The sequence below is a fragment of the Oncorhynchus clarkii genome, chromosome 12 (genome assembly GCF_045791955.1).
Source record: "Oncorhynchus clarkii lewisi isolate Uvic-CL-2024 chromosome 12, UVic_Ocla_1.0, whole genome shotgun sequence".
NCBI lineage: Eukaryota > Metazoa > Chordata > Actinopteri > Salmoniformes > Salmonidae > Oncorhynchus > Oncorhynchus clarkii.
In genome coordinates, this window is record NC_092158.1 from 96,335,983 (window position 1) to 96,363,766 (window position 27,784).

At 43.6% G+C, this 27,784-nt stretch overlaps 1 protein-coding gene across 1 annotated transcript; it reads left to right on the forward strand.

Annotated features, from left to right (window-relative positions):
* Positions 1–27,434, forward strand: LOC139421696 (NLR family CARD domain-containing protein 3-like). The gene is made up of 11 exons (XM_071172803.1): positions 1–104; positions 300–357; positions 4,372–4,488; positions 4,782–4,866; positions 5,000–5,228; positions 5,603–7,373; positions 7,663–7,836; positions 23,586–23,759; positions 25,019–25,192; positions 25,446–25,492; positions 25,916–27,434. Exons 1-11 carry the CDS (start codon positions 11–13, stop codon positions 26,467–26,469), a joined length of 3,477 nt encoding a protein of 1,158 aa, XP_071028904.1. The 5' UTR covers positions 1–10; the 3' UTR covers positions 26,470–27,434.
* Positions 27,435–27,784: the final 350 nt, after the last annotated feature.

A 27,784-nucleotide genomic window follows, 5' to 3' on the forward strand; every position in this document is an offset into this window, starting at 1 on the left:
GTGCTCTAAAATGAGTCTCTCTGGGGAGAGAGAGGAGGGGGGCCCTGCCTCTAAAATGAGTCTCTCTGGGGAGAGAGAGGAGGGGGGCCTTGCCTCTAAAATGAGTCTCTCTGGGGAGAGAGAGGAGGGGGGCCCTGCCTCTAAAATGAGACTCTCTGGGGAGAGAGAGGATGGGGTCCCTGCCTCTAAAATGAGTCTCTCTGGGGAGAGTAAGGAGGGGGTCCCTGCCTCTAAAATGAGCCTCTCTGGAGAGAGAGAAGAGGAACCTGCCTCTAAAATGAGTCTCTCTGGGGAGAGAGAGGGGGTCCCTGCCTCTAAAAGTCGTCTCTCTGGGGAACATCACACCAAAGCTAACAGGTGAGATAACACTTTTTGAAATAATTTATATTTGTTCATTTCCAAAATGTTCACAGTTGTTTTTTCATCAGAAATGGTTGCTTATGGTTACCTTAAATATTACTGTTCTCGGATAATCAGTTAATAGATTTTAGATGGGTATATCTTTATCAAATTATTATTACTATTATTACAGTCCTCTTTTTCAAGACGTGGCCGAATATAAAACAGACAGAATACATTTTTAACAGAAGATTATACATTTTCTGACAACATTTTGTTTCTAAATGGCTGCTGGGTAATTTGATATGCATTGAAATGTTCGTTTGTAGACATCGGATTGAGTGAAAGCTGCGCAGTTTCACTGAGTTAGAAAACAAATGGGCAGGTGTAGCTCATTGATTTGTAGAACTGACGCAGTTGCTACCTCAGATTATGAGCCTAGCAGGTGTTGTGAATGAGATATGTAGTACCCACAGAAGGCCACAGGGAGGAGCAAGAGAGCTATAAACCCATACTGTTTTTGTCTTAAAATCCACAAACTTAACAATCAATCAAATGTATTTATAAAGCCCTTTTTACATCAGCAGATGTCACAAAGTGTTATAGAGAAACTCTAACCTTACCTATTTTAGCCCTAACCCTAGGTATAATCTATTATTATATTATTGTGAGACATGGCCTTGTGTTTCTGTACTGTCTATAACTACCTTAATAAACAGTGACTTATTATTATTATTGTTGTTGTACTGTCTAGAACTACCTTAACAGACAGTGACTTATTATTATTATTATTATTATATGATTTATTACCTATTTTAGCTTTAACCCTAATTCTAGGGTAGGTTAGCTAGAAAACTTTTACAAACTATATTAGTAATAATATTATGTTAGTAAATACCATTATAGTACTAAATAGCATTTTGATTATTTTGTTCATTAAAACCTGTCTCAGCATTTTAGTGTTTTTGTTTTGTTATTTTATTATATTTATTATTGCAAGGCAGAACACTTGATCAACAAGCCACGTGTTTTATTTTTCATATGTGGTTTGAACTGGGTGACCAAGTAACCTCTATGTGAAAGTCTAGCAATTGGCGTGGGATAGGTGGGGCAGGTTTGAATCTAACCTAAGGAATTAACCAGAAAAATACACTTTATTTCTCAGCTGCCCCACCAATGTCTGTCCGTGAATTAATTATGTTTAATTGCTAAATATTTCCTGTAGACATAAGACCACGAAGCATCAGTTACAGGCTACAGGCTACAAGCAGCAATATGATGGACCATGAAGCATCAGTTATAGGCTACAAGCAGCAATATGATGGACCACGAAGCATCAGTTATAGGCTACAAGCAGCAATATGATGGACATAAAATAGCATGCAACCACAGACTACATGTCCCATGATTTTCTAAAATGGTCACTCATTACTTTAGTTAGCTATATATCTCCTATTAGGGCTGTGTTGCTTTTGGGAGAGAAAAAAAGTGACTATAGCAGGTATTGAACCCCGGGTAAATAATCACTAGTCAGAACCTCAACCTCAACCTTAGTATACAACCTTAGTATAAAATATATATATATAGTATATCAACCTCAACCTCAACCTCAACCTTAGTATACAACCTCAACCTCAACCTTAGAATACAACCTCAACCTCAACCTTAGTATACAACCTTAGTATATAGTATATATATATATATATATATATATATATATATATATATATATAGTATATCAACCTCAACCTCAACCTTAGTATATCAACCTCAACCTCAACCTTAGTATACAACCTTAGTATATAGTATATATATATAGTATATCAACCTCAACCTTAGTATATAGTATATATATATATAGTATATCAAGCTCAACCTTAGTATATAGTATATATATATAGTATATCAACCTCAACCTTAGTATACAACCTTGGTATATAGTATATATATATATATATAGTATATCAACCTCAACCTCAACCTTAGTATATAGTATATATATATAGTATATCAACCTCAACCTTAGTATATAGTATATATATATATATAGTATATCAAGCTCAACCTCAACCTTAGATGCATTATAAAATATGTTCTTACTTAATATCTCATATTGGGACAAAACAGCCTCGGAATAGAGAAGACACCAATAAAGTACATCATGAATCCCTCGCGTTTAGTAAATTTACTTCAACATGGCCCTCACTTTCGCGAGAAGGAAGGATGCTCGCTGCTGCTGACGACACAACCTTTATAGTGGGGCTGAGTTGGCTACTGTAGTGAGAAGGCAGAGTGGGTCTCTGCTGGTTGATGAATTTGACAATGACATGGAAAATACGTTTTTCTCAGCAAGAAGTGACTGAATTAATGTTCAGGCTTATTAATAATCATTATAGTAATGAAGTATAACAATAATTCAAAACATGAGCATAAAAACAGATAATAATAAACATGAATCATAATTATATTACTTCACAGTAATCTGTTAAATGCTTTTTGAGTCCTTCCTCTTGTGTTAGCAGTGTGGAAAGGGACAGGAAGAAGCCCTCTTGTGTTAGCAGTGTGGAAAGGGACAGGAAGAAGCCCTCTTGTGTTAGCAGTGTGGAAAGGGACAGGAAGAAGCCCTCTTGTGTTAGCAGTGTGGAAAGGGACAGGAAGAAGCCCTCTTGTGTTAGCAGTGTGGAAAGGGACAGGAAGAAGCCCTCTTGTGTTAGCAGTGTGGAAAGGGACAGGAAGAAGCCCTCTTGTGTTAGCAGTGTGGAAAGGGACAGGAAGAAGCCCTCTTGTGTTAGCAGTGTGGAAAGGGACAGGAAGAAGCCCTCTTGTGTTAGCAGTGTGGAAAGGGACAGGAAGAAGCCCTCTTGTGTTAGCAGTGTGGAAAGGGACAGGAAGAAGCCCTCTTGTGTTAGCAGTGTGGAAAGGGACAGAAAGAAGCCCTCTTGTGTTAGCAGTGTGGAAAGGGACAGGAAGAAGCCCTCTTGTGTTAGCAGTGTGGAAAGGGACAGGAAGAAGCCCTCTTGTGTTAGCAGTGTGGAAAGGGACAGGAAGAAGCCCTCTTGTGTTAGCAGTGTGGAAAGGGACAGGAAGAAGCCCTCTTGTGTTAGCAGTGTGGAAAGGGACAGAAAGAAGCCCTCTTGTGTTAGCAGTGTGGAAAGGGACAGAAAGAAGCACACAGGAGTTTTCCTGTGAGGGGAGTAGTGGTGTATCCAGGGAGAAACTGATCTTCTGAAATGTCATTTGTGGTCTAATGCTGCCATCTATTGGAATTATGTAGCAACTGCAGTAGTACTGAATAATGTGTAATTCCTTACTAAAGTAGTAATTACTCAGAATTGCGAAATATGACATTTTCTAGTTCATTTTCCCACTAACAACAATAAAATAACAATGTATAGTATAACAAACAATGCACCTGACAAACCAAAAACACCATACATTTAGTTAATTATATATATAATTATTTATTTAGATGGGTGACATTATCTGCCAAAGTAGCAGCCCTGTAGACAAAGAAGAGGTCTCCAGTAGATACCAAAACTTTCAACGGACATTTTCTCAAAAGTGAGGTTACAAGTTCATCAACGTTCAAAGCAGAATTACTTTCCCATTGTTCCTCATCTGTAGTGTCTGATATAGCATTATCTAGCCCTCAGTCTCTACTTTTATCCAATCTGGAAAACAACATTTCAAATGTTGCTAAATGAGACCGAATCGAGCCGGCCAGAAACATTTGAGAGTGAGGCAGATATTTAGCATTCAGCAAAACCACATGATTATTTGTCTCTTTGAATTGATACCATCAAGTGATAGATTTTAAACAAATACATGTCTGACATTGAACAACCCCATGCCATGATTAGATAGTGATAAAACACACCAATCTCTTTCCTAATTCCTTTAAACAATAAAAGCTAATTTACGAACATTTCCGAAAAGTGAGATATTGCGTTTTGGAATGAAACTCTTCTTATGTTTCCCCATCTGAGCTCAGAGTAGATGAGAGATGTAATGTTTGTCTCTGTTGTGTTGAAGTCCAATCAAGCAGAAGAGACCAGCCTCCCCTGTTCCCAGCTGTGTGTCCATGAAGAGTGACTGGTCTATGGTTCAACCTCTAACCTTTAGAGAGGGAGACTTTTCTACTGAACAAAGGTAAGAAGAACTCATGGGTCCTGGTCAGTGAGTTAAACAACACTGTCTCTAGTCATTTCTCCTCTCCCATTTTCCCATTTATTGTTGTTGTTTTCATAATCCATAGGCTAATCATTTTGTCCATTTGCATAGTCCTAAAACAATATTAAACAAACACAACATTCCCTCCGTGTGTGTGTGTGTGTGTGTGTGTGTGTGTGTGTGTGTGTGTGTGTGTGTGTGTGTGTGTGTGTGTGTGTGTCTGTGTGTGTACTCCCTGGATGAGGAGATGTAATCTCATGTTTTGTCCACAGAAACCAACAGGAGAGATCAGAGTCAGAGATTCTCAGTGGTCAGTCTTCCCAGAGTCATCAAACAGACCTGGCCTCCATATTCAATGTATGTGGTCCTGTTATATACATTTGTTTTTGTTTACCTCAAGTAAAGTTGATCTGTCAATCATTCATTAATGTGTTAATGAGAAAGCATTTAGTCTCTTGCTTAACTTATTTATTTACTTGATTTATTTCAGTTGCTTGAAGAGAAAATGATGACATTTGTGAAGAACGAGCTGAAGATGTTCAAGAGGATTCTTAGTCCAGAACTCCCAGAAGGCTTTGAGAGTCAGAAGCAGGATAAGGAAGTGGTGGACCCTGAAGATGAGCAGCAGGAGAGCAGTGCCAGAGAGGGGGCTCTGAAGATCACACTGCACGTCCTGAGGAAAATGAACCAGATGGAGCTTGCTGACACACTGGAGAAATGTAAGAGCTGTCTGCCTCATGTTGAATTATGTTTTATAACATTTAAAAGCTGTAGCTAAAGTACAGCTAAAGTAGCTGTGTAACTCAATGATATTGTAGCAGCCTTAACACAACACCTAGTGACCTCATCAAGTAGCAGCAGGGATGTGTTGTGGTGATTAATTTAGAGAGAGAGAGAACGTTAATAACACCATCAATAATATCAATAATAATATAATCAGTCACACCAGTCTGTAATGCATTATGAAATCATTCACACATTTATACAGTCAGTTAAGATAATAAATTATTATAATTTAAAACTTTATAATAGTCCTTCAATACTGTAGGCATTAAAACAGACGTAATATTAATATCCTCTGTGTTATTTCTAGATTCAGATGACCCTGCTGTGATTTGCCAACGTGAACTCAAATCTAATCTAAAGAAGAAGTTTCAATGTGTATTTGAGGGGATCGCTAAACAAGGAAACCCAACACTCCTCAATAAGATCTACACAGAGCTCTACATCACAGAGGGTGGAACAGGAGAGGTCAATAATGAACATGAGCTGAGACAGATTGAGACAACAACCAGGAAACAGGCAAGACCAGAGACTGCAATCAAATGTAACGACATCTTCAAACCCTTAACTGGACAAGACAAACTTATCAGAACTGTGCTGACAAAAGGAGTCGCTGGCATTGGAAAAACAGTCTCTGTGCAGAAGTTCATTCTGGACTGGGCTGAAGGAAAAGCAAATCAGGATGTCCAATTTGTATTTTCATTCCCTTTCCGGGAGCTGAATTTGATGAAAGAGGACAAACACACTTTGATTGAACTTCTTAATCACTTCTCAATGGAAACCAAACAATCAAGAATCTCCAACTACGACAAATACAAAGTTCTGTTCATCTTTGATGGTCTGGATGAGTGCCGACTGCCCCTAGACTTCCAGAAGAACAAGATCTGTTGTGACGTCACAAAGTCAACCTCAGTGGATGTTCTGCTGACAAATCTCATTAAGGGAAATCTGCTTCCCTCTGCTCTCCTCTGGATAACTACCCGACCTGCAGCAGCCAATAAGATCCCTTCAGGGTGTGTTGACCAGGTGACAGAGGTACGAGGGTTCAATGACCCACAGAAGGAGGAGTACTTCAGGAAGAGATTCAGTGATGAGGACCTGGCCATCAGAATCATCTCACACATAAAGACATCAAGGAGCCTCCACCTCATGTGTCACATTCCTGTCTTCTGTTGGATTTCTGCAATAGTCCTTGAACACATTCTGAAACATAAGAGAGAAGAGATGCCCAAGACTCTGACTGAGATGTACACACACCTTGTGGTGTTTCATACCAAACAGAAGAATGAAAAGTATCTTGGGAAAGAAGAGACAGGTCCACACTGGAATAAAGAGAGCATTCTGTCACTGGGAAAACTGGCTTTTCAACAGCTTGTGAATGGCAATCTGATTTTCTATGAAGAAGACCTGAAAGAGGCTGGCATTGATGTCAATGAAGCTTCAGTGTACTCAGGATTGTGCACACAGCTCTTTAAAGAGGAATGTGTGCTGTACCAGGACAAGGTGTACTGCTTTGTGCATCTGAGCATTCAGGAGTTTCTGGCTGCTGTATATGTGTTCCTCTCATTCATCAACAACAATGAGAATCTAATGGCCAAATCGCAAACAAGTGACAAGCCTGAAGTTACTGTCTACAAGAGTGCTGTGGATAAAGCCTTACAAAGTGAGACAGGAAACCTGGACCTTTTCCTCCGCTTCCTTCTGGGCCTCTCACTGGAGTCCAATCAGAAGCACTTACGAGGTCTACTGACAAAGACAAGAAGCAGCTCACAGAGCCATGAAGAAACAGTCAAGTACATCAAGGAGAAGATCAGGGAGGATCTCTCTCCAGAGAGGAGCATCAATCTGTTCCACTGTCTGAATGAACTGAATGACCATTCTCTAGTGGAGGAGATCCAAAGCTACCTGAGCTCAGGAAGTCTCTCAGAAGCCAACCTGTCACCTGCACAGTGGTCAGCTCTGGTCTTTGTGTTGCTGACTTCAGAAAAGGAACTGGATGTGTTTGACCTGAAGAAATACTCCAGATCAGAGGAAGGTCTTCTGAGGCTGCTGCCAGTGGTCAAAGCCTCCAGAGCTGCTCTGTGAGTAAATAAACTTACATTTAAGTACTAATCATAAGGAATAAATATTCAGTTTAGAGAAATATGTATTAAAGTGTATATAATATTATATTGAAAAACATATTGAATAAATGCATTGATTTTCATATTAGTATAACATTATGACCATTCAATTCTAGGAGACGGAAGATGAATCTATGTGTTGTTTGAGAGAATAAACCAAATGCATCTGCCATCTGCCATTGTCCTTCTACACTACTGGTGTTAAATGAACAGTGTGTTTGTGAAGTCATGATGATCTCTTTGTCAGGCTGTCAGACTGTGGAGTCACAGAGGAAGGCTGTGCTTCTCTGGTCTCAGTTCTGAGGTCAAATCCCTCACACCTGAGAGTGCTGGATCTGAGTAACAATGACCTGAAGGATTCAGGAGTGAATCTGCTCTCTGCTGGACTGGGGAATCCCCACTGTAAACTGGAGACTCTGAGGTCAGTATTCCTGTAGTTGGTCAACAAGTGATAACTGTTCACCAGATCCACATGTGTTTACCAGGCACACATATTCCGCACCATATGTGTTTGGAAGCTAACAGTTTTAAAATCGGTGGTATTCTCTAGCGTTTTGGATCCAAGATGGCGTAGCAGTCAGACGTCTTTGTCCTTCGTCTTGTCGTGTCCCATGTATATATATTTTTGTAGCTTTTTCTTAACATATCTTTTATATTTTTCTAAACCGTTACTTCAAAATACTCTCCTGCAACCACCTCACCCAATGTGGTGTGGACCTGCTTTTTCTCTAACGGATTTTTCTTTACCTTTTATCTTTTTATTACTGGAATCTCTCCAACATAAACTAGCCAGCTAACTAGCCAGCTAACTAGCCAGCTAACTAGCCAGCTAACTAGCCAGCTAACGGTCATCAACTACCTTTATCCCGGACAACTCTCGCCAGTCTGTACAGCGCGACTCAAACCATAGCTAGTCTGACTTATTCTTCTCCATATCTCCTGATTCCAAGCTCTGAACCTATTTAAAAAAAAAATATATATATATACTTTTTTTTCATCTGGAATTATAGCAGCTTAACTGAACGCACAGCCACTAATCTTCGACCTGATAGCTGACGCACATTGAGCTGCTGTTGTAAGAGGCCCTTCGGACATATTTCTTTGGCCACTATACATATTTTGCCAACTGGCCTGGTTTACCACACGGAGCCCTGCTGATCCGTCCACTGATGTAACTGCACGAGGGTGGCACAACAGACTTTCCTCTGTTGCGTCATCCCTCTAAGGCCTTTCTGTTAGCCTGCTAGCCCCGTGCCGCTAGTTTCCTGAAGCACTGGACTCGTATGATCACCCGGCTATGCATGCCTCTCCCTAACGTCACCATGCCTTGTCCATTGCTGTTTTGGTTTGTAACAATTGTTTTATTTCACTGTAGAGCCTCTAGCACTGCTCAACACGCCTCGGCTAACAATTTAGTTCCCACTCCCACACACGCAGTTACATCACCTGGTTTAAATGCAATTTCTAGAGACAATATCTCTTTCATTATCACTATATGCACAGGTTTGCTCCCACTGTATTCACATCCTACTGTACCTTTGTCTGTACATTATGCCTTGAATATATTCTACCGTGCCCAGAAACCTGCTCCTTTTACTCTCTGTTCTGAACGTACTAGACATCCAGTTCTGTTAGCCTTTAGCCTTTAGCCTTTATCCCACTCCTCCTCTGTTCCTCTGGTGATGTAGAGGTTAATCCAGGTTCTGCAGTGTCTAGCTCCACTCCCATCCCCCAGGCTCTCTCATTTGTTGACTTCTACAACCGTAAAAGCCTTGGTTTCATGCATGTTAACATTAGAAGCCTCCTCCCTAAGTTTGTTTTATTCACTGCCCTAGCACACTCCACCAATCCGGATGTCCTAGCCGTGTCTGAATCCTGGCTTAGGAAGACCACCAAAAACCTTGACATTTCCATCCCTAACTATAACATTTTCAGACAAGATAGAACTGCCAAAGGGGGCGGTGTTGCAATCTACTGAAAAGATAACCTTCAGAGTTCTGTCTTACTATCCAGGTCTGTACCCAAACAATTCGAGCTTCTACTTCTAAAAATGAACCTTTCCAGAAACAAGTCTCTCCCCTTGCCGCTTGCTATAGACCCCCCTCTGCCCCCAGCTGTGCTCTGGACACCATATGTGAATTGATTGCCCCCCTCTGCCCACAATTGGTGGCTGACTAAATACTTTTTTGCCCCACTGTAACCCCAAATCCGTAAACACGGGCACCCTCATAAATGTCATCCTAACTAACTTGCCCTCCAAATACACCTTTGCTGTTTTCAACCAAGATCTCAGCGATCACTGCCTCATTGTCGGCATCCGTAATGAGTCTGCGATCAAAAGACCACCCCTCATCACTGTCAAACGCTCCCTAAAACACTTCTGTGAGCAGGCCTTTCTAATCGACCTGGCCGGGGTTTCTAATTGACCTTATCCCGACAGTAGAGGATGCCTAGTTATTATTTAAAAGTGCCTTCCTCACCATCTTAAAGAGGCATGACAATTCAAAAAATGTAGAACCAGGAATAGATATAGCACTTGGTTCACTCCAGACCTGTCTGCCCTTGACCAGCACAAAAACATCCTGTCGCGTTCTGCATTAGCATTGAATACCCCCCGTAATATGCAACTTTTCAGGGAATATAGGAACCAACATATACAGGCAGTTAGGAAAGCTAAGGCTAGCTTTTTTAAACAGAAATTTGCATCCTTCAGTACAAACTCAAAAAAGTTCTGGGACACTGTAAAGTCCATGGAGAATAAGAGCACCTCCTCCCAACTACCCACTGCTCTGAGGCTAGGAAACACTGTTACAACCGACTAATCCACTATAATTGAGAATTTTAATAAGCATTTCTCTACGGCTGGCCATGATTTCCACCTGGCCACCCCTACCCCGGTCAACTGCCCGGCACCCTCCACAGCAACCCGCCCAAGCCCCCACCATTTCTCCTTCACCCATATCCAGATAGCTGATATTCTGAAAGAGCTGCAAAATCTGGACCCCTACAAATCAGCCGGGCTAGACAATCTGGACCCTCTCCTTCTAAAATTATCTACCAAAATTGTTGCAACCCCTAATACTAGCCTGTTCAACCTCTCATTTGTATCGTCTGAGATTCCAAAAGATTGGAAAGCTGCCACGCTCATCCCCCTCTTCAAAGGGGGAGACACTCTAGACCCAAACTGCTACAGACCTATATCCATCCTAACCTTCATCTCTGAGGTCTTCGAAAGCCAAGTTAACAAACAGGTCACTGACCATCTCGAATCCCACAGTACCTTCTCCTCTGTGCAATCTGGTTTCCGAGCCGGTCACGGGTGCACATCAGCCACGCTCAAGGTACTAAACGATATCATAACCGCCATCGATAAGAAACATTACTGTGCATTACTGTGCATTTATCGACCTGGCCAAGGCTTTCGACTGTGTCAATCAGGACATTCTTATTGGCAGACTCAACAGCCTTGGTTTCTCAAATTATTGCCTCGCCTGGTTCACCAACTACTTCTCTGATAGAGCTCAGTGTGTCAAATTGGAGGGCCTGTTGTTCGGACCTCTGGCAGTCTCTATGGGGGTGCCACAGGGTTAAATTCTCAGGCCGACTTTCTTCTCTGTATACATCAATGATTTCGCTCTTGCTGCTGGGGATTCCCTGATCCACCTCTACGCAGACGACACCATTCCGTATACTTCTGGCCCTTCTTTGGGCACTGTTATTAACAAACCTCCAGATGAGCTTCAATGCCATACAACTGTCTTTCTGTGGCCTCCAAATGCTCTTAAATGCAAATAACACTAAATGCATGCTATTCAACCGATCATTGCCCGTACCTGCCCGCCCATCCAGCATCACTACTCTGGACGGCTCTGACTTAGAATACGTGGATAACTACAAATACCCAGGTGTCTGGCTAGACTGTAAACTCTCCTTCCAGACTCATATTAAGCATATCCAATCCAAAATTAAATCTAGAATCGGCTTTCTATTTTGCAACAAAGCATCCTTCACTCATGCTGCCAAACATACCCTCGTAAAACTGACCATTTTACCGATCCTCGACTTCGGCCATGACATCTGTAAAATAGCCTCCAACACTCTACTCAACAAACTGGATGCAGTCTATCACAGTGCCATCCGTTTTGTCACCAAAGCCCCATACACTACCCACCATTGCGACCTGTACGCTCTCGTTGGCTGGCCCTCGCTTCATACTCGTCGCCAAAACCACTGGCTAAAGGTTATCTACAAGTCTCTGCTAGGTAAACCCCTGCCTTATCTCAGCTCGCTGGTCACCATAGCAGCATATAACTCGTAGCACGCGCTCCAGCAGGTATATCTCACTGGTCACCCCCAAAGCCAATTCCTACTTTGGTCGCCTTTCCTTCCAGTTCTCTGCTGCCACTGACTGGAACGAACTGCAAAAATCACTGAAGCTGGAGACTCATATCTCCCTCATTAGCTTTAAGCACCAGCTGTCAGAGCAGGTCACAGATCACTGCACCTGTTCATAGCCCATCTGTCTACATCCCATCTATCTACCTACCTCTCTCCCATACTTTATTTATTTATTTATTTTGCTCCTTTTGCACCACAGTATCTCTACTTGCACATCCATCTTTTGCACATCTACCATTCCACTGTTTAATTGCTATATTGTAATTTACTTTGCCAGCATGGCCTATTTATTTCCTTAACTCCCATATTTTACCTCATTTGCACTCACTGTATATAGACCTTTTTTTCTTTTTGTTCTACTGTGTTATTGACTGTATATTTTGTTTATTCCATGTGTAACTCTGTGTTGTTGTCTGTGTCGAATTGCTGTGCTTTATCTTGGCCAGGTCGCAGTTGCAAATGAGAACTTGTTCTCAACTAGCCTACCTAGTTAAATAAAGGTGAAATAAATAAAATAAATAAAAATTGAGATAGAATGTTTCATATTAGTGTCACATTAACTCAAGGTGGGTGGAATCAGGCGCAGAGAGCAGGTTTCAGTGATTCAACAGTTTATTCTCCGGCGCACAAAAAACACGGTCAACCCAACATACAGGGTGAAATAATCCAACACAGGATCAAAAATAGACCGGAGAAAATAACACAGACGTATTCCACCAAACACATGAATACAAACAATCCCGCACAAAACAAGGGCGGGACAACCTACTACATATAAGGATGTTAATTAAACTAAAATACACACAGGTGAAACTAATAAGACAAAACCAACAGACAAACGAAAAAGGGATCGGTGGTGGCTAGTAGGACGGTGACGACGACCGCCGAGCACCGCCCGAACAGGCAGGAGAGCCAACTTCGGCGGAAGTCGTGACAGTGCCCCCCCCCTGACGCGCGGCCCCCGCAGCGCGCCGCCACCGTCCTCGAGGACGACCCGGAGGACGAGGTGCTGGGCGATCCGGGTGGAGGCGGTGGAAATCTCTCAGGAGAGAAGGGTCCAAAATGTCCCTCACCGGAACCCAGCATCCCTCCTCCGGACCGTACCCCTCCCAGTCCACGAGGTACTGTAGGCCCCCCACCCGGCGTCTCGAATCCAGAATGCCCCGAACTGTGTACGCCGGGGACCCCTCGATGTCCAGGGGGGGCGGAGGGACCTCAGACCTCTTCTTGCAGGGGACCAGCCACCACCGGCCTGAGGAGAGACACATGAAACGAGGGGTTAACACGGTAATACCTAGGAAGTTGTAACCTGTAACACACCTCGTTTATTCTCCTCAGGACTTTGAACAGCCCCAAACACTGCGGCCCCAGCTTCCGACAGGGCAGGCGGAGGGACAGGTTTCGGGTCGAGAGCCAGACCCTGTCCCCCGGTGCAAACACGGGGGCCTCACTGCGGTGCTGGTCAGCGCTCCTCTTCTGCCGTTCTCCCGCTAACCGTAGTGAGTCCTGAACGGCTTTCCAGGTGTCCTTGGAGCGCTGTACCCATTCCTCCACCGCAGGAGCCTCGGTCTGGCTCTGATGCCATGGGGCCAGGACCGGCTGGTAACCTAACACACACTCAAAATGGGACAAGTTAGTTGTGGAGTGGCGTAGGGAGTTCTGAGCTAGTTCAGCCCAGGGAACATACCTTGCCCACTCACCAGGCCGGTCCCGGCAATAGGACCGCAGAAACCTGCCCACATCTTGGTTTACGCACTCCACCTGCCCATTACTCTCGGGGTGAAAACCTGAGGTTAAGCTGACCGAGACCCCCAGTCTCTCCATAAACGCCCTCCATACTCTGGACGTGAATTGGGGACCCCGATCAGAAACAATGTCCTCAGGCACCCCATAGTGCCGGAAGACATGGGTAAACAAGGCCTCAGCAGTCTGCAGGGCCGTAGGGAGACCGGGCAACGGGATGAGACGACAGGACTTAGAAAACCGATCCACAACGACCAGGATCGTAGTACTTCCCTGGGACGGGGGAAGTTCGGTAAGAAAGTCCACCGATAAGTGTGTCCACGGCCGTTGTGGAACGGGGAGGGGTTGTAATTTCCCTCTAGGCAGGTGCCGAGGAGCCTTGCTCTGAGCACACACTGAGCAGGAGGAGACATAAAATCTCACGTCTTTAGCTAGCGTGGGCCACCAGTATCTCCCTCTCAGACTCCGCACTGTCCTCTCGATGCCAGGATGACCCGAGGAGGGGAGAGTATGAGCCCACCGAATCAGCTTGTCCCGGACCCCCCTCGGCACGTACTGAGTCCCCACTGGACAGTTAGGGGGGGCCGGCTCTGACCGTGAGGCCTCCTCTATCTCCGCGTCCACCTCCCATACCACCGGTGCCACGAGACATGACGGTGAAATGATGGGAGTTGGCTCAACGGGCCGCTCCTCGGTATCATAGAGGCGGAACAGCGCGTCGGCCTTGGTGTTTTGGGAGCCTGGCCGGTATGAGAGGGTAAACCGGAACCTGGTAAAAAACATGGCCCATCTAGCCTGACGTGGATTTAGTCTCCTCGCTGCCCGGATATACTCGAGATTACGATGGTCAGTCCAGATGAGAAAAGGGTGTTTAGCCCCCTCAAGCCAATGTCTCCACACCTTCAGAGCCTTGACTACAGCTAACAACTCCCGGTCCCCCACATCATAGTTTCGCTCCGCTGGGCTGAGCTTGCTCGAAAAGAAAGCACACGGGCGAAGCTTGGGTGGCACGCCCGAGCGTTGGGACAGCACGGCTCCGACCCCAGCCTCGGACGCATCCACCTCCACTATGAACGCTAAAGAGGGGTCCGGATGCGCCAACACGGGCGCATTGGTGAACAGCTCCTTCAAACGAGTGAAGGCTCTGCCCGCCTCTGCTGACCAGCGCAAGCGCACCGGTCCTCCCTTCAGCAGTGAGGTGATGGGAGCAGCCACCTGACCAAAACCCCGGATAAACCTCCGGTAGTAATTGGCAAACCCTAAAACTCGCTGCACCTCTTTCACCGTGGTCGGAGTCGGCCAATTACGCACGGCTGTAACGCGGTCATCCTCCATCACCACCCCGGAGGTGGAAATACGATAACCCAGGAAGGAAACGGACTGTTTGAAAAACTCACATTTCTCCGCCTTGCAATACAGGTCATGCTCCAGCAGTCGCCCAAGTACCTTACGCACCAGAGACACATGCGCCGCGCGTGTGGCAGAATAGATCAAGATGTCATCAATGTACACTACCACTCATCTCCTCCCCGGATACGCACCAGATTATACGCGCTCCTCAGGTCCAGTTTTGTGAAGAAGCGCGCCCCGTGAAATGATTCCACCGCCGTAGCGATGAGAGGTAGTGGGTAACTAAACCCCACTGTGATGGAATTTAGACCTCTATAATCAATGCACGGACGCAGACCTCCATCTTTCTTCTTCACAAAAAAGAAGCTCGAAGAGACGGGTGATGCAGAGGGCCGAATGTACCCCTGTCTCAGCGATTCAGCAACATATGTTTCCATTGCTACCGTCTCCTCCTGGGACAATGGATACACGTGACTCCTAGGAAGTGCAGCGTTCTCCAGAAGGTTTATCACGCAGTCCTCTCGACGATGAGGTGGTAATTGGGTCGCCTTCTTTTTACTGAAGGCGATAGCCAAATCGGCATATTCAGAGGGAATGCGCACGGTGGAAACTTGGTCTGGACTCTCCACCGTAGTCGCACCAATGGCAACTCCTCTACACCTACTTGAACACTCCTCTGACCTTAAGAGCCCCCTGTCGCCAGGAAATCACCGGATTGTGTTGAGCTAACCAGGGAACCGCCAACACCACTGGAAACGCAGGTGAATCTATAAGGAACAGACTAATCTGCTCCTTATGATCCCCTTGCGTTACCATGTCCAGCGGCACCGTAGCCTCCCTAACTACTCCTGACCCTAATGGTCGACTATCTAAGGAGTGCACGGGGAAAGGTAGGTCTAACGACACCAGGGGAATCCCTAGCCTTAACGCAATTCCACGATCCAAGAAATTCCCAGCTGCGCCTGAATCGACTAGCGCCTTATGCTGTAGAGAGGGAAAAAACCCAGGGAAAGAAGTTAATACATACACATGACTGACAGGAAGCTCTGGGTGAGTCTGGTGCTTACTCACCTGGGGTGATCGAGCAGTGCTCCGCCTGTCCTCCCGACTCCCAGACGAGTTCCTCCAGCACCGGTCTGACGTGTGCCCTCGTCGACCACAATTGGTGCGGGATTCTGTCACGTTAACTCAAGGTGGGTGGAATCAGGCGCAGAGAGCAGGTTTCAGTGATTCGACAGTTTATTCTCCGGCGCACAAAAAACATGGTCAACCCAACATACAGGGTGAAATAATCCAACACAGGATCAAAAATAGACCGGAGAAAATAACACACACGTATTCCACCAAACACATGAATACAAACAATCCCGCACAAAACAAGGGCGGGACAACCTACTACATATAAGGATGTTAATTAAACTAAAATACACACAGGTGAAACTAATAAGAGAAAACCAACAGACAAACGAAAAAGGGATCGGTAGTGGCTAGTAGGACGGTGACGACGACCGCCGAGCACCGCCCGAACAGGCAGGAGAGCCAACTTCGGCGGAAGTCGTGACAATTAGGTTACAGTACAGAATGTCACCTTTTATTTAAAGCTGTTCATACATATATATTTTACCGTTTAGTCTTAATTGTACAAACTAATTTAGTCAAAAGTTGAGTGTTTGGTCCCATATTCCATTCCTGCAGTGATTACATCACACTTGTGTGATTTACATCACAAGCTTGTGATTCTACTAACTTGTTGAATTCATTTGCAGTTTGTCTTGGTTGTGTTTTAGATTATATTTTTCCTAATAGAAACTGAATGGTGAATAATGTCCTATCATTTTGGAGTCACTTCACTTGTATTGTCAGTAAGAATAGAAGATGTTTCTGAACACTTCTACATTCATGTGGATGCTACTATGATGATGAATGAGAAAGTTACAGAGACACAAAGATCAAACACCCTCTGTTATTGGTAATGGTGAGAGGTTAGCATGTTTTGTTGTAGCCTCTGTTATTGGTAATGGTGAGAGGTTAGTATGTTTTGTTGTATCCTCTGTTATTGGTAATGGTGAGAGGTTAGCATGTTTTGTTGTATTCTCTGTTATTGGTAAGGGTGAGAGGTTAGCATGTTTTGTTATAGCCTCTGTTATTGGTAATGGTGAGAGGTTAGTATGTTTTATTGTAGCCTCTGTTATTGGTAATGGTGAGAGGTTAGCATGTTTTGTTGTAGCCTCTGTTATTAGTAATGGTGAGAGGTTAGTATGTTTTGTTGTAGCCTCTGTTATTGGTAATGGTGAGAGGTTAGCATGTTTTGTTGTAGCCTCTGTTATTGGTAATGGTGAGAGGTTAGCATGTTTTGTTGTAGTCTCTGTTATTGGTAATGGTGAGAGGTTACCATGTTTTGTTGTAGCCTATGTTATTGGTAATGGTGAGAGGTTACCATGTTTTGTTGTAGCCTATGTTATTTGTAATGGTGAGAGGTTAGCATGTTCTGTTGTAGCCTCTGTTATTGGTAATGGTGAGAGGTTAGCATGTTTTGTTGTAGCCTATGTTATTGGTAATGGTGAGAGGTTACCATGTTTTGTTGTAGCCTATGTTATTGGTAATGGTGAGAGGTTAGCATGTTCTGTTGTAGCCTCTGTTATTGGTAATGGTGAGAGGTTAGCATGTTCTGTTGTAGCCTCTGTTATTGGTAATGGTGAGAGGTTAGCATGTTTTGTTGTAGCCTCTGTTATTGGTAATGGTAAGAGGTTAGCATGTTCTGTTGTAGCCTCTGTTATTGGTAATGGTGAGAGGTTAGCATGTTTTGTTGTAGCCTCTGTTATTGGTAATGGTGAGAGGTTATCATGTTCTGTTGTAGTCTCTGTTATTGGTAATGGTGAGAGGTTAGCATGTTTTGTTGTAGCCTCTGTTATTGGTAATGGTGAGAGGTTAGCATGTTTTGTTGTAGTCTCTGTTATTGGTAATGGTGAGAGGTTAGCATGTTTTGTTGTAGCCTCTGTTATTGGTAATGGTGAGAGGTTAGTATGTTTTGTTGTAGCCTCTGTTATTTGTAATGGTGAGAGGTTAGTATGTTTTGTTGTAGCCTCTGTAACGTTTTTCATTATTTGTATTAATCATGGCATCATCAGGATTAATTTAGTTGTGTTTAGAAACATGGTATCTACTCACTTAGACAGAAGATTAATCCACTCATCATCCACCATTTTATTATTGGGCGAAACGTAACCCAAAACACAACCAAAACAAACTGCAAATGCAGCCAACGAGTTTGGGAACAAATACAAAATGTTTGACTACTTTAATAGAATTGGTCAGAATACTTTTGACGTATTCAAACTGGATACACAAAGTGCTTTCATTCATTTACAATATTAGTTTCACTGTCAAAATAGATGTTGTTTGGACTGTGTGTCAAGTTCATGTTTTAAGTCCCCCTATATTTCTGTTACTGCGGTGATATCACTCTATTATTAGTACACCTGGGAGTGTCAGTGTTGATGGACACTCTGTCGGCCGGCGCCGACAGAGATGGCCGCCTCGCTTCGCGTTCCTAGGAAACTATGCAGTTTTTAGTTTTTTTACGTGTTATTTCTTACATTAGTACCCCAGGTCATCTTAGGTTTCATTACATACAGTCGAGAAGAACTACTGAATATAAGATCAGCATCAACTCACCATCAGTACGACCAAGAATATGTTTTTCGCGACGCGGATCCTGTGTTCTGCCTTACAAACAGGACAACGGAGTGGATCCTATGCAGCGACCCAAAAAAACGACTCCGAAAGAGAGGGAAACGAGGCGGTCTTCTGGTCAGACTCCGGAGACGGGCACAGCGCGCACCACTCCCTAGCATTCTTCTTGCCAATGTCCAGTCTCTTGACAACAAGGTTGATGAAATCCGAGCAAGGGTAGCATTCCAGAGGGACATCAGAGACTGTAACGTTCTTTGCTTCACGGAAACGTGGCTTACTGGAGAGACGCTATCCGAAGCGGTGCAGCCAACAGGTTTCTCCACGCATCGCGCAGACAGGAAAAAACATATTTCTGGTAAAAAGAGGGGCGGGGGTTTATGCCTTATGACTAACGTGACATGGTGCGATGAAAGAAACATACAGGAACTCAAATCCTTCTGTTCACCTGATTTAGAATTCCTCACAATCAAATGTAGACCGCATTATCTACCAAGAGAATTCTCTTCGATTATAATCACAGCCGTATATATCCCCCCCCAAGCAGACACATCGATGGCTCTGAACGAACTTTATTTAACTCTCTGCAAACTGGAAACAATTTATCCGGAGGCTGCATTCATTGTAGCTGGGGATTTTAACAAGGCTAATCTGAAAACAAGACTCCCCAAATTTTATCAGCATATCGATTGCGCAACCAGGGGAGGAAAGACCTTGGACCATTGTTACTCTAACTTCCGCGACGCATATAAGGCCCTGCCCCGCCCCCCTTTCGGAAAAGCTGACCACGACTCCATTTTGTTGATCCCTGCCTACAGACAGAAACTAAAACAAGAGGCTCCCACGCTGAGGTCTGTCCAACGCTGGTCCGACCAAGCTGACTCCACACTCCAAGACTGCTTCCATCACGTGGACTGGGAGATGTTTCGTATTGCGTCAGATAACAACATTGACGAATACGCTGATTCGGTGTGCGAGTTCATTAGAACGTGCGTTGAAGATGTCGTTCCCATAGCAACGATTAAAACATTCCCTAACCAGAAACCGTGGATTGATGGCAGCATTCGTGTGAAACTGAAAGCGCGAACCACTGCTTTTAATCAGGGCAAGGTGTCTGGTAACATGACCGAATACAAACAGTGCAGCTATTCCCTCCGCAAGGCTATCAAACAAGCTAAGCGCCAGTACAGAGACAAAGTAGAATCTCAATTCAACGGCTCAGACACAAGAGGCATGTGGCAGGGTCTACAGTCAATCACGGACTACAGGAAGAAACCCAGCCCAGTCACGGACCAGGATGTCTTGCTCCCAGGCAGACTAAATAACTTTTTTGCCCGCTTTGAGGACAATACAGTGCCACTGACACGGCCTGCAACGAAAACATGCGGTCTCTCCTTCACTGCAGCCGAGGTGAGTAAGACATTTAAACGTGTTAACCCTCGCAAGGCTGCAGGCCCAGATGGCATCCCCAGCCGCGCCCTCAGAGCATGCGCAGACCAGCTGGCCGGTGTGTTTACGGACATATTCAATCAATCCCTATACCAGTCTGCTGTTCCCACATGCTTCAAGAGGGCCACCATTGTTCCTGTTCCCAAGAAAGCTAAGGTAACTGAGCTAAATGACTACCGCCCCGTAGCACTCACATCCGTCATCATGAAGTGCTTTGAGAGACTAGTCAAGGACCATATCACCTCCACCCTACCTGACACCCTAGACCCACTCCAATTTGCTTACCGCCCAAATAGGTCCACAGACGATGCAATCTCAACCACACTGCACACTGCCCTAACCCATCTGGACAAGAGGAATACCTATGTGAGAATGCTGTTCATCGACTACAGCTCGGCATTCAACACCATAGTACCCTCCAAGCTCGTCATCAAGCTCGAGACCCTGGGTCTCGACCCCGCCCTGTGCAACTGGGTACTGGACTTCCTGACGGGCCGCCCCCAGGTGGTGAGGGTAGGCAACAACATCTCCTCCCCGCTGATCCTCAACACTGGGGCCCCACAAGGTTGCGTTCTGAGCCCTCTCCTGTACTCCCTGTTCACCCACGACTGCGTGGCCACGCACGCCTCCAACTCAATCATCAAGTTTGCGGACGACACAACAGTGGTAGGCTTGATTACCAACAACGATGAGACGGCCTACAGGGAGGAGGTGAGGGCCCTCGGAGTGTGGTGTCAGGAAAACAACCTCACACTCAACGTCAACAAAACTAAGGAGATGATTGTGGACTTCAGGAAACAGCAGAGGGAACACCCCCCTATCCACATCGATGGAACAGTAGTGGAGAGGGTAGAAAGTTTTAAGTTCCTCGGCATACACATCACAGACAAACTGAATTGGTCCACTCACACAGACAGCATCGTGAAGAAGGCGCAGCAGCGCCTCTTCAACCTCAGGAGGCTGAAGAAATTCGGCTTGTCACCAAAAGCACTCACAAACTTCTACAGATGCACAATCGAGAGCATCCTGGCGGGCTGTATCACCGCCTGGTATGGCAACTGCACCGCCCTCAACCGTAAGGCTCTCCAGAGGGTAGTGAGGTCTGCACAACGCATCACCGGGGGCAAACTACCTGCCCTCCAGGACACCTACACCACCCGATGTCACAGGAAGGCCATAAAGATCATCAAGGACATCAACCACCCGAGCCACTGCCTGTTCACCCCGCTATCATCCAGAAGGCGAGGTCAGTACAGGTGCATCAAAGCTGGGACCGAGAGACTGAAAAACAGCTTCTATCTCAAGGCCATCAGACTGTTAAACAGCCACCACTAACACTGAGTGGCTGCTGCCAACACACTGACACTGACTCAACTCCAGCCACTTTAATAATGGGAATTGATGGGAAATGATGTAAATATATCACTAGCCACTTTAAACAATGCTACCTTATATAAATGTTACTTACCCTACATTATTCATCTCATATGCATACGTATATACTGTACTCTATATCATCGACGGTATCCTTATGTAATACATGTATCACTAGCCACTTTATACTATACTATGCCACTTTGTTTACATACTCATCTCATTTGTACATACTGTACCCGATACCATCTACTGTATCTTGCCTATGCTGCTCTGTACCATCACTCATTCATATATCCTTATGTACATATTCTTTATCCCCTTACACTGTGTACAAGACAGTAGTTTTGGAATTGTTAGTTAGATTACTTGTTATTACTGCATTGTCGGAACTAGAAGCACAAGCATTTCGCTACACTCGCATTAACATCTGCTAACCATGTGTATGTGACAAATAAATTTGATTTGTGACAAATAAAATTTGATTTGATTTGATTTTGATTTGAGTGTCATAGTAACCATGTATTGTGGTAATACAGTTTAGTAAACGTTGTTCAACTGGAAAATAGCTGTTGTGTCATTTTGAGTGAACACTGTATACTCAATACAATCTAAATCTGATACCTCACTGTCTAAATAGATATGGTGTGGACTGTATACTCAATACAATCTAAATCTGATACCTCACTGTCTGTCTTTTGACTGACGCTGCTTTTTAAACTGGTCTGGTCAGTCTACTCAAATATTTGTACGATACATTTTCCTCTCTACAAGTAATATTATGATAATTAGTCATTTCTAATAATGATACATGAATTTATGAATAGATGTGGCAGGTTTCAGGACAATGATATCTGAATATGTTTAAAAATATACTGCCACTCTACTTTCACCACCAAAGTATATCAGTGTGTCGTGTCTTTGGCTCTGCCGGATTAAGTTATATAACATGCTATTCTATAAAATAATTTATCTGTAATTAATATTATACCTAAATAATCACACAGAATTACATCTACACAGAATGGATCATACATTGATTACAAGTGATGTCATAAAGGAAAACGTCCCTAGCGGACGGAACCAAAATGATGGCTGGTTACACAAAGAAAGGGAGTTGGGTTTGAGTGAAAGAGCGGGAAGACTGAGGAGCAAAAAGGTTTTGTGTCTCTAATGGGCCATAAAATGCTATCGCAAATACAGTATCTTATGCATTCTAAATACCTGCCCATTTGAAAAAGGAAAATGGAATAAATATTTACTCTGAGCTGCGCATCGATCGGTTGTTCATAGATGGAAGGCCGGGTGGTCCAGCATGGATCTCTGGTCCTCTGAAGAATGCCTCGTGGTGAACTTTAGCGTGGTAGAATGGATACTCTGTCCGTCCTCTCCTAGTCCACGTTTAGCGGGGGAAGAGGGTAGCACTTCTTTAGTGAATAAGAGTTCAAAGTTCATACAAAGTTGTCATACTTTAAGCTTATGCTATATTCTGACTGGTATAGTCGAAATTCATCCTTTTGGCATGTTGACCATCATCTTCACGTTGGAATTCGATGCTAATTTCAATAGGTTATTATCTGAGCCCTTTTAACGTAGGACCGTCGCCCTAACGTCCTCGGAACAGAAAGTAGCATTTTCGTAAAGGGGCTTATATAGGGTTGGGAGAGAGGGCCGTGTTTCATAGTTTACAACCGATGTCTGTTCACATGGGCGGGGCCACTGAGTTGAGCATAGTTCACTCATGAAAACCAATTCTCTCATTTAGAAGGTAAAATTGCATTTCATCTTTCACAAATAGATTAATATTTAAACATTTCAATTACACAACAATTCCATGTGAATCTGATAACTAGAATGTGTAGACCTTCCAAGATAAGGTTTATATTGTCCTATCATCAGTAGTAATGTCTCAGACGCTAACTGATCTGACATCATATTCATTAAGTACCAGCGCATATTTTCAACTGATTGGAGTTCCGAAATAGGGTTCCATTTCCCACCTTTTGATGTTCCCAGACTCTCTATGTTAACAAAGGGGTTTTCAATAGTCACATCGGTAGAGTAGAGAGAGGAAGAAGGGGACAGGTATTTATGGGGGTCATAAATCTCCCCCAATAGGTCAACGTCATGACAAGTGTGATTTTAATATGATTTGACACTTTGCAGGCTGTCAGGCTGTGGAGTCACAGAGGAAGGCTGTGCTTCTCTGGTCTCAGCACTGAGGTCAAATCTCTCACACCTGAGAGAGCTGGATCTGAGTAACAATGACCTGAAGGATTCAGGAGTGAAACTGCTCTCTGCTGGACTGGGGAATCCCCACTGTAAACTGGAGACTCTGAGGTCAGTATTCCTGTAGTTGGTTAACAAGTGATAACTGTTCACCAGATCCACATGTGTTTACCAGACAAACATAGTCCACATCATATGTGTTTGGACAGTGAAGCTTACAGTTTTACATTTGGTGCTGTTCTCCAGCATTTTGGATTTTAGATTTTAGAATGTCACCTTTTATTTGAGGTTAATGGTGAGAGGTTAGCATGTTTTGTTGTAGCCTCTGTTATTGGTAATGGTGAGAGGTTAGCATGTTTTGTTGTAGCCTCTGTTATTGGTAATGATGAGAGGTTAGGATGTTTTATTGTGGCCTCTGTTATTGGTAATGGTGAGAGGTTAACATGTTTTATTATAACCTCTGTTATTGGTAATGGCGAGAGGTTAGCATGTTTTGTTGTAGTCTCTGTTATTGGTAATGGTGAGAGGTTAACATGTTTTGTTGTAGCCTCTGTTATTGGTAATGGTGAGAAGTTAGCATGTTTTGTTGTAGCCTCTGTTATTGGTAATGGTGAGAGGTTACCATGTTTTGTTGTAGCCTCTGTTATTGGTAATGATGAGAGGTTAGCATGTTTTGTTGTAGTCTCTGTTATTGGTAATGGTGAGAGGTTACGATGTTTTGTTGTAGTCTCTGTTATTGGTAATGGTGAGAGGTTAGCATGTTTTGTTGTAGCCTCTGTTACTGGTAATGGTGAGAGGTTAGCATGTTTTGTTGTAGCCTCTGGTATTGGTAATGGTGAGAGGTTAGTATGTTTTGTTGTAGTCTCTGTTATTGGTAATGGTGAGAGGTTAGCATGTTTTGTTGTAGCCTCTGTTATTGGTAATGGTGAGAGGTTAGCATGTTTTGTTGTAGCCTCTGTAACTTTCTCACTCATTATTATTCATGATTCTTTCATGATTTTTCTTAATCATGGCATCATCAGGATTATTTTATTATAGTTTAGAAACATGTTATCTACTCTCTTAGACAGAAAAGTACTCCACTCATCATCAATACAATCTAAATCTGATACCTCACTGTCTGTCTTCTGACTGATACTGCTTTTTAAACTGGTCTGGTCAGTCTACTATAATATTTGTACTACACATCTTACTATCTGCAGGCAATACTTTGATCATTTGTAATTTTTTATGGTGATACACTATTTTATGAATAGATATGTCAGGTTTCAGGACACAGATATATCTGAATATGTTGAAAAAATATACTGCCACTATTTTCACCACCAAAGAATATCAGTGTGGTTTTAATATGATTTGACTATTTGCAGGCTGTCACGCTGTCTAGTCACAGAGGAAGGCTGTGCTTCTCTGGTGTCAGCTCTGAGGTCAAACCCCTCACACCTGAGAGAGCTGGACCTGAGCTACAATGACCTGAAGGATTCAGGAGTGGAGCTGCTCTCTGCTGGACTGGAGGATCCACACTGCAGACTGGAGAAACTCAAGTATGTAGAGGGTTTATGTCAATGTTCATATCAGACATGTTTGACTTATCGGGCTAGTGAAGACAAACATTCTGACCACCACTTGGACAAAGTTATATCCTGACTGTTTGTGTGTGTGTGTGTGTGTGTGTGTGTGTGTGTGTGTGTGTGTGTGTGCGTGTGTGTGTGTGTGTGTGTGTGTGTGTGTGTCTTTGTGTGTGTGAGTTCCCGTGTGTCTCTAAATTACTGTCTGTTCTTCTGCTTACCGCTACAGTGTGGAACATGGTGGAGAGTACACAATGAAACCTGGGCTTAGAAAATGTGAGTGTTGACTGCTGTGAAGAATATGACTAAGAATAAGTCTTAATTCAAGTTCAGTCAAAGACCACCATCATTACTTACTTGGTCATATTAAATATCAGCTGTAGTTCTACAGAAGCAGAAATCAGGGACACCAAAGTTTACAAAGAGTTGTTTGACAATGTGTGTGTGGCATGTTCGTGATACATAAGAAATGTGTGTGTGTGTGTGTGTGTGTGTGTGTGTGTGTGTAATTAATGGGAATAAGTGTGTTTTATATTACCATACAGTATAACATATGATCATTCAACAAGTCTCAAGTTACCTTAACTTCTCCTTTTGATACCTAGAAACATCTACATTAAATGAATTTGTGAAAAGTGAGTTAACATTCTAATGTGAATGATGATGATTTCTAATATTGTGTCTGGTTTCATCCATCAGATGTCTGTGATCTCACACTGGACCCAAACACAGTATACCGACTCCTCTCTCTGTCTGAGGAGAACAGAAAAGTGACACTGAGGTCAGAGGAGCAGTCGTATCCTGATCACCCAGAGAGATTTGAGAACTATGAACAGGTGCTGTGTAGAGAGGGTCTGACTGGGTGCTGTTACTGGGAGGTAGAGTGGAGTGGGAGAAGGGTTGATATAGGAGTAACATATAAAGGAATCAGCAGGAAAGGAAGGGCTAATGACTTTTGTCTTGGATACAATGACACGTCCTGGACTCTTTTCTGCTATGACAACAGTTACATTGCCTGTCACAATAATAATCCCATTGCCATAGACGTCCGCCCCTCCAGCTTCCACAAAGTAGGAGTGTATCTGGACTGGCCAGCCGGCACTTTGTCCTTCTACAGAGTCTCCTCTGACACACTGACCCACCTGTACACATTCACCTCCACATTCACTGAGCCCCTCTATCCAGGGTTTAGGGTTTGGTATGAAGACTCCTCAGTGTCCCTGTGTCAAACACAACATGGTGTTTCACTCTAATCACGGTCATGTTCAGTAAGACACAATGGAGCAGCAATGTAGAATATCTCTCTAGTGTGTAAACCTCTCTATCCAGGGTGTTTGGTATGAATATCTCTCTAGTGTGTAAACCTCTCTATCCAGGGTGTTTGGTATGAATATCTCTCTAGTGTGTAAACCTCTCTATCCAGGGTGTTTGGTATGAATATCTCTCTAGTGTTTAAACCTCTCTATCCAGGGTGTTTGGTATGAATATCTCTCGTGCGTTAACCTCTCTATCCAGGGTGTTTGGTATGAATATCTCTCTAGTGTGTAAACCTCTCTATCCAGGGTGTTTGGTATGAATATCTCTCTAGTGTGTAAACCTCTCTATGAATGAAAAATATGTAGTAGCATTACTTTAAGGTTAATATAAATGATAGGTGTGTACAATCGTGTTACTCTGGTTGTGTAAATTGTTGTTTTCACATAACTCTGTACCTAATTCACCACGGCTGTGCACATCTTGTCTGTTCCGAACAAAGTCTCTCCTCATCCTCTATTCTAAGAACCAACAGTTCTTGGTTCTCCTAAGAGAACACAGAGGATTCTGACTAGTTGGCCACCTCATCCACTAGATATGTGTTGGTTCGACACATTGAGTCAGTTGTGGTGGAACCAGCCATGACTAAGCATTAATAGGTTTACTCTATGATACCTCTGTTGGTTTCTGTATGTCAGAGCTCTTGGCCCAACACTCAAGAGTGTGGGGTCGACCAGCCTCATTATCGCAGGGCTCTCAACGAGTCAATTATGGGTGCAGTGATTCAGGGTGGAGCTGTTATGAGCCCCAAATCTTTACCAATATAAATCAAATCCCACCCAAAAATGTGGCTTGCTTGTTTTGCATGTTATTTTGGCATTAATACGTGACACATATCAGTTTGCAAACAATGTAATGTTTTATAATATATATATCACTGAATTAATACAGCTCTATAGAAACATTGTTGCTTTTTTGATTTCTTGAGTAAGGCAACTAAACAAATGCAGGTGTTTCAGCCCAGCTCAGTGCTTTTTAGTGGTGGTGGGGCAAGACAGCAGAAAATACAAGCGTTGCGCTTTGATTGACTCAGTGTTCTGTCACCCATGGGGAAACTACGTCACCTCCAAGTCCAAGGGGAGACCTCGAGAATTCTAGACCCTTGGGTGTTGCCATAGAGTTACATTAGAAATGCCCATCCAAGAAGGCTCAAAGTCATTGGCCACAGATAAAATGACGTCAAATCACATATGTGCAGTAGCTTTGATTGGACTGATCATGTCAACATCATACCTTCAAAATCTTAGCTAGCAA